The sequence below is a fragment of the Nicotiana tomentosiformis genome, chromosome 1 (assembly GCF_000390325.3).
Source record: "Nicotiana tomentosiformis chromosome 1, ASM39032v3, whole genome shotgun sequence".
Lineage (NCBI taxonomy): Eukaryota > Viridiplantae > Streptophyta > Magnoliopsida > Solanales > Solanaceae > Nicotiana > Nicotiana tomentosiformis.
In genome coordinates this window covers 59,700,119-59,714,971 of record NC_090812.1, presented here as the reverse complement: position 1 = coordinate 59,714,971, position 14,853 = coordinate 59,700,119, and the positions used below count along the sequence as shown (strand labels likewise).

The 14,853-nt window shown below is 32.7% G+C and overlaps 1 protein-coding gene and 1 long non-coding RNA gene across 4 annotated transcripts; both read left to right on the top strand.

Moving 5' to 3' along the window:
• The first annotated feature begins 4,222 nt into the window (after nucleotides 1–4,222).
• Nucleotides 4,223–10,090, top strand: LOC104111543 (gamma-glutamyl peptidase 5-like). The gene is made up of 4 exons (XM_009621255.4): nucleotides 4,223–4,714; nucleotides 8,689–8,838; nucleotides 8,989–9,156; nucleotides 9,796–10,090. The coding sequence occupies exons 1-4, from the start codon at nucleotides 4,406–4,408 to the stop codon at nucleotides 9,895–9,897; spliced, it is 729 nt and encodes a 242-aa protein (XP_009619550.1). The 5' UTR covers nucleotides 4,223–4,405; the 3' UTR covers nucleotides 9,898–10,090.
• A 3,184-nt stretch (nucleotides 10,091–13,274) lies between these two features.
• On the top strand, nucleotides 13,275–14,518 carry LOC104111541 (uncharacterized). 3 transcript variants are annotated; one of them, XR_689738.4, is made up of 4 exons: nucleotides 13,275–13,461; nucleotides 13,599–13,928; nucleotides 14,017–14,106; nucleotides 14,180–14,518. It is a non-coding gene; the product is annotated as an uncharacterized lncRNA (long non-coding RNA). The 3 variants fall into 3 exon arrangements; XR_689739.4 differs by having other exon boundaries at nucleotides 13,282–13,461; nucleotides 13,776–13,928; XR_689737.4 differs by having other exon boundaries at nucleotides 13,283–13,928.
• The last annotated feature ends 335 nt before the right edge of the window (nucleotides 14,519–14,853 follow it).

Sequence of the window (14,853 nt, the reverse complement as noted above, 5' to 3'; positions counted from 1 at the left end):
GTGCCATCACGACTAGTTGGATTTTGGGTCGTGACAGTTGAAGAAAAATCTCATCTCTTTGGGCACTTTAGAATCTCTTGTGTGCAAATTCACTGGTGAAGATGGAGTTATGAAAATTTTTCAAGGTGCTCTTGTGATCATGAAAGCACACAGATCTGGTTCATTGTATACTTTATTGGGATCTACTGTTATAGGCACTACTACAGTTTTGATATCAGACAACTTGTTTGATTTTGATGGAATTAAATTTTGACATAATCCCATTGGGACTTTTCTGGAGGTGGAATAAAATAACTATATCATCCAATTTAGGCCAAGGTGGAGATTTGTAAGATATGGCCTAAATGTATCCTAGCAAACTTGGAGCCAAAGAATTCTAGCTTGAAGCCAAAGAATAAAAGTATTTTCTTTTATTCTTTTTTCTTTAGTTGGGGACCAAGAACTTTGCCCTAAAAATATAGGCCATCTTACTTCATTTGAATCATCCCATATTTTGATTAGAAACTCACTTTGAGTATTTTTATAATAGAGAGTTTTATTATATTCCATACAGTTAGTGTTGGAAAATACTTTGAGTGAACCTCTTCTTTGTGAGTGATTATAGCGAGATTATTTTCTTGGGATATATTTTGGTATAATGTCACGCCTCGACCTCGGGGAGCGCGATCGGCACTCAACAGAGTTACCCCGGTCAAGCAAGCCTGCACAGTACCATCTACCCAACTCACCCACAAATAAAGAGGCGAATGCATTTCATTAATTAGTCAGTAAGAAGTCATGTGAACAACATAATTTCATTTCCATTAGTTATGTCCTTAACAAATGTTCAAAACAGTACATTGTACAATCATAGTTAAAATGGGACAGATGATACAATTACAACATTTGTAGTTTTAACTTTTCCAAAACAACACTATGTCTATGGAGCCTCTAACAGGAACAAAAGAGTGCTATGACAGTGCCGGTAACAAGGCCCTGGTTATACCTCAAAATATTGTGTACAAATGATAGAAGATACATGACCCCGAAATGAAGTGAGGCTCACCAAATCAGCTGAGGAGAGAGTGTGCTGCTATCACTGTTCAATACCACCTGCTACGGAACCACCTGCATCCATTAAAAATGCATCGTCCCCGGTAAAAGGGACGCTAGTACATATTGAATAGTACTAGTATGTAAAACTAAATACCCTCTCAATAAATCAGGCAATAGTAAACGGAGAATAAAACATGATATCAATAAGAGACTCAAACGGTATCAAAGCTTCATATTAGGGGAAACATAAATTTCAAGTAGGTTTCGGTAATTTAAGTTGGGAGATCTTTAGCACTGATACATAACCGTGTTTTAGCACGGAGTCTGATCTCAGCCCGATAGGCTAAGCCGTCTCACCCCGAGATGTACACTCACAATACTACCATGTGCGCGGCATGGCGTCGGATCTCAGCCCGATCGGCTAAGCCGTCTCACCACAATGCCGTGTGGGTCGACATTACATCACATCTAGTTAGCAATAATCTCATCCCATTTAAGGAGAAAATATTTCAACACACCAATCTTATCCATATAAGGGGAAACAATCTCATCACATTAACACAGGGATTTACGCCTCAATCACTCCTACACCAACACGTGTAGTTTAGGGGTTAGGTTGTTCCAACCTACCCTTCCTCGGTGGCTAATTGATACTCCCAAAGTATTTGTTATTAAAAGTATTTACCGCTCAATTCGTATTCTTTTACATGTTATTCATTTTATTGACACCATTGGCCATAACGTAATATCATTCTTGGCACATTGGCCGTACTTCATAATTCAAACTCACTATTCCATTTTCAATCATTATCATGGATAATCAACAACAAGGCCTTTCAAATTAAGACTTTAATCACATACTTGAGCAAATAGGTTCTTAGGCACATATGATCTCTTATACAATTTGATGTGATCACTTTCATTTGGACTTGACTTGAAGTCACAACATTTTAATACATACTGATATTTCAAATACTCTCCCCAAGAATAGTACAATTTAATAAGAACATTCCGAAACACATTATTTATATATATATATATATATATATATATATATATATATATATATATATATATATATATATCATCCGACGCCAAACTTATTCATACAAGTCAATTCATAATGGACAACTCGAAACTTACAAGATCATCATGGGAATTCAATTCTAAGAGAGAAGTCTAGCTAACATACCTTGCCTCGAGCCCTTTTAATTTACTAAAATATTCCAAAGATCCTAGCCACTTTGATCTATTTAGAGATATTGCAAAATTGAACATAAATTAGGAAGGAGTTCATAATTCTAGCTCACTTGAGCGTTTTATCAAACACTAGGTGTGTATTAAGGTCCCTAGGTCCTCCAGTGGTGGATTCTATCATCCCACTATCCAAAGCTTACCCAAAGGAGCTCAACAATCTTCCCACTACCCTAGATGGTACATGCATGTAGAATAAACAACTCTCACAACCCTGAAATTACTTGGCTTATTACCTATTTTCAGTTAAAATCATGAAATTGAGGGCTATGGAGAAACACTTACCTTTAGGATGAAGACCTAGTGGATTCTTCTTACAATTTCTTCAACTTTGAGCAAGAATTGATGGATGATGGGCTTAGGAACTCCTCCTCTCATTCTTTGGCACTCCCTGACTCTTGAATATATGTTTTTACTTCAGAAGTTATCCATTACTCTAATATATCAAAATAGGGTTGGGTAAAAAAATTAGAAAAAAGGAGCCCCGTCACAGATCTGCGGTAGCATATGCGACCGCATAATGCTTCTGTAGTCCGCGAAATGGCCATCTGGAACTGGGCAATTCTGCCCCACTCTGCGGCCATTATGCGGTCCGCAGACCTGTTCTGCGGTCACATAATGCGCCGCAGAACCTCCCTCCGAAAATTTTTTATGCTGGTTCCGCGGTCGATGTGCGGCCCGCGAAATAATTTTGCGATCGCATACTGACCGCACAATATTACCCAAACTTTGCCCAGTTTTCTGCTTCATTCTGCGGCCCGCAAAGTGTTTCTGCGGCCGCATAATGGGCCGCAGAAATGTCTTGTTCTGCCAAAAAATTTTCTTTACCCCCCAGCGCATTGTTCAACCCAAAAAGTATTCGTCAACACAGTCTACTTCGGCACCACGAAATTCCAAATTTTAGGTAAAATATTTACGGAGCATCACATATAATTAGAGTTTCATCTCTAATTTTGTACTCTTTTTTGTGTGCCGGTTGTTATAGTAAAATTTTTCCACTCCGCTTGGGAAATTTATGTGCATATATATAAAAAAAATATACTAAACTAATTAATGCAAGACATATTTTATTTATACAATTTTTTATGAGTAATCGTAATTATGTGATATGCATTCTCACTTTAATACGTAACCCTCAAAGTTAAATTATTTTGTTTAGTGTTAAATATCGAGTGCTAGTAAATATTCATGCATATATTTCTTTCCATCTATCTGAAAATCTATTACTCCTATTAGATTCAACATATAAAATCAGCTATTCAGCTTCTTAGAAGTATGAATAATCATCTAAACTGTTAAGTACCATGAAGTAAGTAATCATGATATTCACTGATGATAGATAGTTAACCAAAATTGAAGAATAATTCATGTAATTTGTTAAAAGACCTTGTATTCACTTAAATTGATGACTGGCATAAACAATTTTTCGAAAATGTTCTGATCATTTCAAAGTGATGTTTATTACAAGATAAATATATAGTAAGAGGACGATATTCAGAAGCAAATCAACCTAATTAGCTAAACTGTTAGGTATGTTGCTTAGTAAGGTCTAGAATTCTAATTTCTCCAGTAATCACAACGTGCAATATTTTCTAATAACTCCTAAATTTACTTTCTAAATATACCTCATTGCTTAATTTAATATGGCAAACAAATTATTCAACAATCTAGAAAAAGGAATTAATAACCACCAAAATTAGAATCACCCCTATTCAATAAGTACAACAGAAGTCTTAAACGTTAAATACTCAATTAAAAACAAAGCGGATAAATGATGACAGCTTCAACATAATCAAGGGGTAATTAAGTCATTATAATATACCTTAAAATAAGTAAAAGTAAACTGAGAATCAAAGGACGAAACTGCAAATAAAATAACTTTATTCACCTCTTTCAGATTATATATATAAACCACCTTGTTTCTTCATCCTTCCTTCATCAACTCATAAGCGAAACGAAATTGAAAAAATCTAATCTCTCTCGCTCCCTCTCTCTAGACCTCCACTAGAGGGAGAATATTACACACACATATATATATATTATTCAGTGAGAGAGGATAGGAGAAAGCTTTCATTTACTTTATTTACGTCTGAAGAAAAATAATCAGTAATTAACAATGGAAGGAAAAAAATTTGCAGTTCTACTATGTGCAGAGGATTCAGAATACGTGAAAAAGAAATACGGCGGTTATTTTGGTGTATTCGTGAGAATGCTGGCGGAGGAAGGGGAAACGTGGGACGTATTCCGCGTGGCTAACGGCGAGTTTCCGGCGGATGATGAGATCGGAGAATACAACGGATTTGTGATCACCGGTAGTTGTAATGACGCTCACGGTAATGATTTGTGGATCTGTAAACTACTCAATCTGCTCAAAAAACTTGATTCCATGAAGAAGAAAGTTTTGGGTATTTGCTTTGGTCACCAGGTATTTGTTTTAAATTACATTTTTAGTCATTACAACTCCATTTTCAAGCTGTTAATTGATCGTCAGTTTATTTACTTTTTTAATGCTTTGTTGTTTAGAGTTCTTTTACTTACAGCTGTCTTTTTTAATTTGCGTCTCTTTCTAGTCTTTAGTTTTTGGTTGCTGCCTTTTCCACTTGTCATTAAGGTATTTGTTATGCTTTGTTGTGGTACGTTTCATACGTGGCCTTTTGTTTTTCTTAAAATATCAAAAGTATTTACACAACGGAAATGTTCTTCAAAAATATTTTCACAAAAAGTAATCCAAGCACATAATTTTTATTTAATTTATTTTTGGGAAAAAATCCAAGAGCTAGTCTTGTAAGAGCTAAATTAAAACCACCGGCAAATGACACCAATTATTTCTAATGGTTTTGTAAAGAATCAAAAGTAAATTAACAGTAGTGACATTTTTTTAATTTTTCTGTAGCAGTTGTTTTGAAAATAATTTTACTTTTTTTTGGTAAGTAAAAGAATTTCATTTACCAAGTAACAGTGTACAGAACAAAAAAGGGCAAGGTTTGGACAGTTGCCCCAGACCTGCCAAATCCTAGCTAATTAATTTTACGGCAAAGGGTCAAATATATTCTTGTACTTTCGAAAATGGTTTAAGAATATCTTTCGTTATACTATTGGGCTATATATACCCTTCCCGTCATACTTTGGAATAAATATACCCTTATTTTGGATGGAGTGCCACGTGTCAGCACCAGATGAAAACGACCCATATCTTTTTTTTACCCGATCCATTTTAAAAAACCCACCACCCCACCCGTTTAAAATTCAGTTTTTTTAAATCATATATTTTGTAAAAACTGGAATTTTTTTTTGTAAAAACAGAAAAAAAAAAATTTCAAAATATATATTTTTAAGTCTTTTCAGTTTTTTTAAAATATTTTTTTTGTAAAAACTAAAAAATTTTTTTTTTTAAATATTCTGTAAAAACTGAAAAAAAAAGAATTTAGAAAATATATATTTTTCAGTTTTTTAAAGTATTATTTTTGTAAAAATTGAAAAAAAAAAAATTTGCAAAATATTTTTATTTTTTATAACTAATGCATGTGTAGTCCACTACTTTAGTAGAGTCTTTTTTTTTTTTTTTTTCAGTTTTTTAATTTTTTTTTTTCAGTTTTTACAAAATAAATACTTTAAAAAAATTGAAAAGACTTAAAAATATATATTTTACAATTTTTTTTTAATTTTTACAGAATATATATTTTTCAGTTTTTAAAGTATTTTTAATTTTTTTTTCAGTTTTTACAAAAAAAAACTCTAAAAAAACTGAAAAGACTTAAAAATATATATTTTGCAAATTTCTCTTTTTTTTTTCTTTTTTTTTTCTTTCTGTTTTTACAAAAAAAAAATTCCAGTTTTTACAAAATATATGCTTTAAAAAAACTGAATTTTAAAACGAGTCGGGTGGTGAATTTTTTAAAACGGATCGGGTAAAAAAAAGAAATGGATCGTTTTCATCTGGTATTGACACGTGACACTCCATCCAAAATAAGGGTATATTTGTTCCAAAGTATGACGGGAAGGTTATATATAGCCCAATAGTATAACGAGGAGTATTCTTAGACCATTTTCAAAAATACAGGGGTATATTTGACCCTTTGTCGTTAATTTTACTTTTTAAGTTATGCAAATTGAATTATTATAATGGCAAGTCAATAAGTGCTTACTTTATAGAATCTTACCTAAAATTCTGTATATTTACTGGAAATTTCAATATAGAAAATTGTTAATTTTGTGTAATTTTATTTATTTATTTATTTTTTATTTATTTTTTATTTTTTATGCTATGTGATTGAGTAATACTAGGAGGGAAAAATATTTTATTTGGAAATCTGATCAGTCTGCACATGTTTGGATTATTATTTTAATAACAATTCCACAAAGTAAGGTCTTCTGTCTGTCATCCACAGTCAAAAGTTTACGTTGCCTAACTCTTTTTATGTCAAAAATTCGTACTAAAACTTACTGACGATTTCGGTAAAAAGGCAAGTTGTTAAGGATAAATGTTTTTCAAGGGATAATCCAATAGTAACCAATAACTGATTTGGTCCACAAAGGATTTTGAATTGGAGTTCTGAAGATGGAAACCTCCTAATAGGAAATTCTTTATTCTTTTTAATCGGATCAGTAGATTTTAATTACCTAATGCCTAAAGGAAAATTAATTAGATTAGCTTAATAGTAAATAGTAACGTCCATCTGTACTTAAATAATTAATACTACTTAGTGATTAGGACAATTCTCAACTCTTTCTCCTTATGAAAACTTACCCACTTTTGATGTTTACACAAAATTAATTAATACAAGATATGTATTTTTGTACAAATATTTATCACTTAATTATGATTAAGTGAAATTTTTACTTTTATTGTTAACAATTATAATTAAATTATTTGATTTAATTTAAATACCAAAAGCGACTAAGTTTTAATCATTTATTCCCTAGAATTCATTTAAGACTGCGACCCGTCTTCTTTGACCATAGGTGGGTTTGTTACATGGCAGGACCATAGTGGTCCAAAACTAGTAATAAAATTATGAGTGAGATTTGGGACCGTTTTGCCAAAAAGAGACTGAACATGTGGAAATCACGTTGGTATTTTTCTGACTTAGAGTAAATGAGACTTGGATACAGAAGATTGGATGTTAACTTTATATACAATATTAGATTATTTGGTCCCCGTCAGCCCCAGCTGATAAATTTAAATTCACTGGATCCAATTATAGACAGCCTCATTTATTTTGGGATACTTTTTCTACTGTTGAGCCAGATTTTCCATCAAAGTTTGTTGTCAGCCATTCTTGCTTAGTCACGTGTTTTGTCTTTAATCTTTTACTCACACTTTTGTCATAAACTGATGTGATTTATTTCTTTTATAACCACTATTTTACCCAACGAAATTGCCACATATGAAGTTTTGCAAAGAAATAACTCACTTATTTCTCGAGAAGAGAAATCCTCCATTTTCAGTTGGTATTTTTTTACGAAAAGTATATAATATGAGATAAGAAATCTAGTGTTTCACTAATATTTCAAATAGTGGTATATAACTAAGTGTGACAGATGATTTACGCCTTCCAATTCAAAAATATGCAAACCTATTGCAACTATCACACAAGAAATCAGTTTTTAAAACTAAATGATAGTCTAGGGAATGTTCGTCCCTAGACTAAACAAAACTTTCCAGGTTGCAATTAGGGTCTTTATAGCAACTGAGTCTATAAGTTTTTTGCACTGATGGTATATAATTTTTTTACATCATACGACTAAGTCTAACTAGAACAACAAATGTCTCTTTATAGCAAGTCAAATATAATAAACTGGAAAATAGATTAATAATCTGTTAAAAACAGTACAGTTTACATTGATAGTATGACAATTGTTTACACTGTTGTGTGATTAACTTAAACTTTATAGCAATTTGGCCATTACTTCATAATTTTCCTATACAAGATCCGAGCTTTATTTTATGTTGTCTAACATGTCCCGCTAATTATTTTATAATAAAGCCCATGAGAAGGATTAGATCAAAAGAGAATTAAGTACAAAGATAAGCTCATCCAATGTGTAGTAGCACCAAGCTGACACTGTCGGCGATTTCAACCACCAAATCAAACTTAAAAGGCAGTTTGATATGTTGGCTGCCTAATTAAATTATTGTCTTACTATTACAACGTTAACATTTTCTACGTGGATATGCCTTTTCTTTTTAATTATTAAAGTAAGTCATATAGTTAGTCCTATTCTTCCTTGAGACGGGATCATATCAAATAATGAGATTTCTTGGAACATTGACATACTATGACGCATTTAAATTTGACTTTTATGAAGCCATGCATAATTTCTTTGTTTATGTCTTTTCTTGAGCCTTTTCCTTTGTTTATGTATTTATATCTGAAAGGGTCTGTCTATGTGGTGTAGATATTAGGACGATCATTGGGTGGAGTTATAGAGAGAGCCACAACTGGATGGGACATTGGCGTCACCACCGTTAAGTTATCAACGTCCAAGCTATTCAACACTCTCAACTTACCTGCATTTATGCAAGTTATTGAGTGTCACCGCGATGAGGTTTGTCTCAAAGACTATCAATTTTTGCTTTCTTTCTACTAGTAAATATTTCTTTCCCTTCGAATTCCTCTATATATTGTTTTTGAAAAGGGGAAAATGAAAGATAGCGAAGACAAAATTGACTAAAATGTGTGTGTGATTTGAAATTAGATCCGAGAGCTTCCACCAAAGGCAGAGGTGATGGCATGGTCCAATAAAACTGGAATTGAAATGTTTAGGTATGGTGATCACATAATGGGCATTCAAGGTCACCCCGAGTATACCAAAGATATTCTCCTCCATCTCATTGATCGTCTTCTTCAACGCAACCTTATTGAGGTAAGCACTACATAATACATATATGTATCGGCCCCATACTAAGTATTAGTACATTTTACGGTGTAAAACACTATAGTACAGTTATGAATGTTGTATATTTATATATATATCAACTCCGATTTTGGTTTTAGTAAGATGATTCATCCGTCCATGTCTTTTTCAATCTAGGTGGTAGCGGTCCTACCGATGCCGTTCATGTTTTAAGAGTCCTTATCCCCTCTTAATTATAAGTCATAATCGATGAATCTATGATTTTATATTGTAGAATGTCAATTTAGTTGCGGATGTAGTCGACATAAATGTTCAAACAAAATTTCAAACTGCAAATATAATTTCGTAGAATGTTTCATATATCTGTCCATGTCCTCTTCAGTTTAGGTGGTGGCGGTCCTATGTATATTGATGATGTCAATGTTTTAGAATCCTTATCTAGCTGACCTAAAGTTTAATATAACCCCCTAGGCCCCTACTATTATGTGTGTCAAATGATGCCCAAAACAGTCAAACGTGCCACAGCCCACATGTTTAGAATGTGTTATTGTCCCTAGAGGCATGATTGATATATATTCAATATCGATGTGAAATAATTTAATTTTCCAATTATAAAGCTTGACTATATGTTAATTTTGGTGTATATAGGAGAGCATTGCTGATGTAGCCAAGGCGAAGATTGAAGGGCGCGAGCCAGACAGGGAGGTGTGGAAGAAATTGTGTGTTAGCTTTCTCAAGGGTAGATTGTGATTGAATATTCTGAAATTATTTGAGGCCATTGTAATTGGTCACAAGTGTAAATAGGAGATGTTGTTTAGAGGAATTTTTAAGGGATGTAGGCTGGTTTGTAGGTTGGACTTCGGCATCGCTTAGATGTCATCAACAGTTTAAGATGATTTTTAACTATTGGAATTGACAATGTTAATTGCAATTGCATTTTTTAGATTTTATTCTTAATTGTGTTGCTGGTCGTGGTTCCGTGGCTGACCATAACATGTAACCCGTCCAAAAAGTAAAACCATGCACAATTTGATCGCTAAAGTATTAAAAACAAGAGGCACAGAGCTAAATGGCTGATCACAAAAAAAAAAAAAATACCTAACAGATGTATAATACATACATAATTAGTGTATAATTTATGTATATCGTTATGGACTGTAAATATTTTTTGTTGATCAGTTAAATATGTAACTTTCCTTTAAAACAATCTGAAGTTGACACATTTTGGTGCTATGGAGGCCAAAATTTACGATAGATGAAACTTGGCTTCTCAAGAATCCACAAACAAAGAAGATCAAAAGGAAAAGGAAAGATTGACAAAATACTGCATCTCTTGAACTTTGACTAGATATTTCAAGCCCATAAGAAATATTGGGGGTGCTAGAATAATCAATTGGCTATTTGGCCAAATTGTGGAATGGACTAACAAATTTGTTGGATTATGAAGTCATTCTCACCATTGTAAATTTGTAATAGTGCAGTCCACAGTTACCCAGGCTTTTAACATGTTCCAAGTTTTGGTGGTGAGTATAATTTTTGGACAACAGGATTCAAAAACTACTTGCGATGTACGCAGATAAATATTACAAGCAAATCCAAAATGGTATTTTTGGATTATCTCGCGACCATTTTGCCAAAAAGAGACATGTAATTTAGATACCACGTTGGTATTTTCAGGCTTAAGAGTAAACAGTTGTATGGTTCAATATTGGATCATTTAATCACTCCCAGAAGCAGCAGGTAAAATTGAATGTGGATCCAATTATAGACAACCCCATATATCTTAGGATTCTTTTTATAGAGTTGAGGCAGATTTCATTCTTACTAAAAACAATTAATCCCTACTTCTGTGCCAGATAATTTTTTTTTACATATGCAAACATATGAATGTAACTATCACACAAGAGATCAGTCATCACAATTTAATCATCTTGTAGGGTAGAGAGTTTGAGTGTTCGATCAACTATGCTAAAGAAAAGTATCCAAGTTTCAACTAGGGTATTTAGGAGATATAGCAAAATATTCCAGTTCAAGATCCAGTTTTTATATTTTGTTATCTAACAGCATGTGCTGCTTAGTATTTTGCTTTAAAACTCATTACAAAGATTAGATCAAGAGAGTATTAAGTAGAAAAATAAGCTTGGCTTTTGCCTCGACAAATTAAGCTGACTCAATCGGTGATTCCAACCACCAAACTTAGCACTACCCACCATTGGTTTTTGAACACCAAAGTTGTTTCAAAAAAGTTTTTAATGGATAACAGTGAATAATTACAATATTATATCATGGTTATGGATTTAAGTACAATTTTTTGGGTAATGGTTTTTCAATCTTTTATTTTTATTTTATGTAATGTATTCTATTGTCATATAACTCAACCGTGGTTAACTTTTAAAAATTTATGTAAAAAGAGTGACATGTGTCATGCATTTACCGTTTAATGTATATTACCAGGTAAATATTTTTTTCCTGGATATCCACTTTTTTGTTAAGAGGTGATGGCCTGGTCCGATCCGAGAAGACTGGAATTGAGATGTTTAGGTATATATAGTGATCACATAATGGGCATTCAAGGTCACCCCGAGTACACCAAAGATATTTTTCTCAACATCACTAATAATTATCTTCTTAAACACAACCTTATCGAGGTAATCTATTACAAAATTGTTTGAATTTATGATTTTACGGCGTAAAGTACTCTACTATTGTTATGAATGTGATGTAAATTTATAAGTTTTAGTTGAAGGCTTCACAGGCGCAAGTCATTCTCAGATTGTATATACCCTTTTGATTTATGTCGTAGCTATCCTATTGACAACGCCAATGTATTAGAGTCCCTAGAGACATGCTTGATGTTCAAATCGATGTGCAGTAATTCATTCTCCCAATTATAAAGCTTGAATTTCATGTTACTTTGGTGTATAGGAGAGCATTGTTGATGCGATCAAGGCTAAGGTTGAAGAGCGTGAGCCAGATAGGGAAGCATGGAAGAAATTATGCGTCAGCTTTCCCAAGAGTAGATTGTGATTGAATATTCTGAAATTGTTACAACATATTGGAATTTGGTCGCAAATTACAAATAGGAGATGGTTTTAGTGGAATTTTTAATGGCCTTAGGCTGGTTTGGAGTTTGGCCTTAGTTAGGCATCGTTCAAATGTAATCAAGAAGTTATGATTGATTTTTTAACTGTTGGAATTGACAAGGTCAATTGCAATTGCTTTATTTAGATTTTTTTTACTAGCTTCTCTATGTTGTTCTTAATTGTGCATTTTATGGTGGTTAGCACACTTTAGAGTGATGGAGAAGCCAAAAAACTACGAGAGATAAAACTTTGTTTGTCAAGAATATACAAGGAAGGGACAGATTGACAAAATTTGGCAGCCAAATCCCGTATTTTGAACTTTGACTAGAATAATCAGTTGGCTATTCCGCCTAAGTGTAAAATGGACTAACATTTTGAACTCAAGAAAAAACTCGAATTCTTAGACTCCCCACTAGTTCATTCCTGGATTTAAAGAATTATATGAAGTCACTTTTACCGTTTAGCAAAACCAGTTTGAAGTGGGGTAAAATGTGTACTACATCTTTTACCTATATTCATATCTGATATCTTTCTTCCTTCTTACAGTATTTATTCAGGAACTGCTACATGTGATAATAGCAAAATTTCAAAAATCAAGCGACAAACCATCACTAACCTTTTTCTCTTCTATACAAGACTAGGGGTGTACAAATAAAACCGACAAATCGCACAAACCCGATAATTCGAGTCAAACCGAGAAAAAAAAACCCGACTATGGTTTGATTTAATTGATTTGGTGTTGGAAAATAAAACCCGGCGATATTTGGTTTGGTTTTAACTAAAAAAAGTCTAACCGAAACCAAACCAACCCGACATTATATATATATATATATATATATATATATATATATATATATATATATATTAGAATTATTTTATAGATTAAAGTATTAATATAATATAATTTCTAAATATTTATTTAAATTTGTCAAGATCTTTGTTTATTAACAATTTAATAATAGGTTGGAGTTAACTTGTAGCCCACTCCTGTAGAACAATAAAATAAGCCCAAGCCCAAAGCAAATTACACCCTAAATCCCCAATGTCATAAATTGTACGACTAAATCCCTAATGCCATTAGTTGTGCATTCATTTCATGAAAGCAACCAGCCTTCAAATTCAAGGTTTGTTCAAGTCGTCATCGACAACCTCTGTTTAGATTAAGTTCAAGCTTTGTTCAAGTCGTCATTATCAACCTCCATTTAAGACAAGTTTATCATCTTGATTTCAGGTATTATCGGTGACCTTTTAATTTGTTTTTCAACCTTAGAAAGAAAGAAAGTAGGAAAGAAAGAAAACCAGAACTTCTGTATTGCATTGAAAATAAATTAGTTTGTGTTCCTCTATTTTTTTTATTGTTTATTACAGACTTTTGCTTTGATCTTGAGATATACTTGATGGATAATGTGGTGAAGACCAGGAATTTTAATATCTTGACATGGTGGAAAGCTTAATCTAGTAAATATTCAATAGTTTCAAATATTGCAAGGGATGTTCTTTCTATTTCTATTTCTAATGTTGCATCTGAGTCGGCTTTTAGTACAGGTGGTCGAGTTCTTGATTCTTATCGGAGTTTTTTATCACCAAAAATAGTAGAAGCTCTTATTTGTACTCAACAATGGATACGATCACCTTCCAAGGAATACAAATTTGAAGAAATGTTGGAGGAAGTCCAGAAAATTGAGCAAGTTGAAGAAGGTAATAATTTATCTTCGATTAGTAATGAATATAGTTATTTTTGTGTATTACTTAATATTAAATATGTTAATTATTTCTTTTATTTCAGAATATCCAGACTCACCTTTGAGGATTGATTAGAGGGATAGTTAACTATAATTTTCTCCAGGACTATTTTTGAAATCTTGACTACTTAAAGGTAATTAAAAGGAGGTTCTATTAGTTTCTTTACTTTTGAACCTAAAGTATTTGATTATTTACAAATATTTCAGGCATTACAAAAGATTATCCCAAGGAAAAGGATGGAACTACATTGAATCTCCCAAAGACTGAAATTTGGGCCATCAAGCCTTTACTAACATTCTGGAATATGCTCCTCTGGTTTAAGATGCCCAACTTCTTAGAGTTTAATATATTCTCTTTTTATTTATTTTCTATGACTCTTGGCTGTAGTGTCTACTCTTAAAATGTTGGTGATAATTCATATGTAGAGTGCAATATAATTTGCAATTTATCTTTTTGGCAGTCCATGAGTCTTAGCTGTAATTCTATGACTCTTGGTTGTAACTATTTACAAATGTTTCAGGTAATTCTATGACTCTTGACTATAATTCTATGACTCTTGAATCCTGTCACAACTCATTTTCCCCCACAAAAGATATGTGTATGGATTGTTGTGGGTTAAAGAGTTTTTCCAACTAAAGTGACAAATTTGAGTAGGGATTATTTTATTTACAGAGCCGCCACTTGGAATTGATTTTTTGGGTGTTCCAAGTCACCATTTATTTGAATCCCTATTTAAAGGAAGATTTGACTCTTTTATTATTGGTTTGCGAAAATAATCCCTATTATGCTATTAACCAGGGAGAAGGTGTAAGGCATTTTCCAAGTCCCGTAGTTCCAGCACGGTCGCTTTATTGACTACAGCTTGGCTTGAATTAATTTA

Coding starts and splice junctions, on each gene's coding strand:
- LOC104111543 (XM_009621255.4), top strand. CDS start 4,406: ATGGAAGGAAAAAAATTTGCAGTTCTACTATGTGCAGAGGATTCAGAA. Junction 8,839..8,988: donor TTGAGTGTCACCGCGATGAG/GTTTGTCTCAAA, acceptor ATTTGAAATTAG/ATCCGAGAGCTTCCACCAAA. Junction 9,157..9,795: donor TTCAACGCAACCTTATTGAG/GTAAGCACTACA, acceptor TGGTGTATATAG/GAGAGCATTGCTGATGTAGC.